Source organism: Penaeus monodon, chromosome 30 (assembly GCF_015228065.2).
Source record: "Penaeus monodon isolate SGIC_2016 chromosome 30, NSTDA_Pmon_1, whole genome shotgun sequence".
Taxonomy (NCBI): domain Eukaryota; kingdom Metazoa; phylum Arthropoda; class Malacostraca; order Decapoda; family Penaeidae; genus Penaeus; species Penaeus monodon.
The window spans coordinates 13,247,727-13,248,698 of record NC_051415.1 but is presented as its reverse complement, the minus strand read 5'-3'; the positions used below and the strand labels follow the sequence as shown (position 1 = coordinate 13,248,698).

Genomic DNA, 972 nt, shown 5'->3' with positions numbered 1-972 from the left:
TACAGACCCTTGGAGTTACAACATGGGGGACATAAAGCATTGTTTTTTTGTGGCATACTCACCTCGCAAATAAGTAAATAACAAGACCGTTGCCAAAACAGCCGACTATCAAGATGATAATGTAGATGGCGGCCAGGACCAGGTGGCTCAGGTGGGAAGGGGGGTCGAACTCCAGCCAATGAGGATTAACAACACACTGGATTTCCCTGTCAGTGATGTACGGGGTCCAGGTTGCAGGGACAGTGGGGCAAGGTGCACCTCCTTCCTCTGTCTCACTGGTGACTGAAAGCCCTTGGACCTCGTTGGAGGAGTTTTTGTCCAGCGATTCTGTCGATTCTATGTCCTCTTGTTTATTCCTCCGCGTTTCTCCGTCATCGTCGTTGTTTTCGAAGGCTTTGGGTTTGTTCATTCGTGACGAACCCTTGGTGAAGTCTTGCTTAGGTTCTTCGAGATTGCCGCTGTGGTCTATCTGACTCTCAGATCCGGACCTGAGTTTGGCATCGACGATTCTTTCAGAATTTTTATCAATTAGTGTTAGTTTATTCCGGCCAAAGGAACCTAGCGAGTTTGTTTCACGATGCTCAGCCAGAGGAGTTGTCGGGGAAGTCATCTCGTCAGTGCTTCTTTCCCAAAGGACGTAGCTGGTGGCGTTATTCATCTCGTACCCAGTAGTCGGAACATGATGACTTCCGACGTTCTCATTTATCGCACGGCCTTCCCTTTTGAAATGAAATGATTTACCCGGATTCTTGAGTCCACTCTGGATTTCCAAACGAAGAGGGATGCTCTGCACTACCCAGAAATTGATACTGAACATCGTGAGACAGAGGAGCGCACGCCTTGCCATCCCTAGTGAAGTTGGTGACGTCAGTGAGGAACACTGGCCGATGTCCTATGTTCGCCAGTCATTGTTGAAGACGTTCGTGTCTGGGAATGAAAGAAAATTTGCATTAATTAGATTATCATCAGATA

At 47.7% G+C, this 972-nt stretch overlaps 1 protein-coding gene across 1 annotated transcript in view; it reads right to left on the bottom strand.

The window, feature by feature from the left end:
• LOC119592353 overlaps positions 1-927 on the bottom strand; it is a 60,470-nt gene extending 59,543 nt beyond the window's left edge. Inside the window, exon 1 of the mRNA XM_037941180.1 lies at positions 63-927. Coding sequence (XP_037797108.1) covers positions 63-847 — 785 coding nt within the window. The 5' untranslated portion in view covers positions 848-927. The remainder of the gene's footprint in view (positions 1-62) is intronic.
• Positions 928-972: the final 45 nt, after the last annotated feature.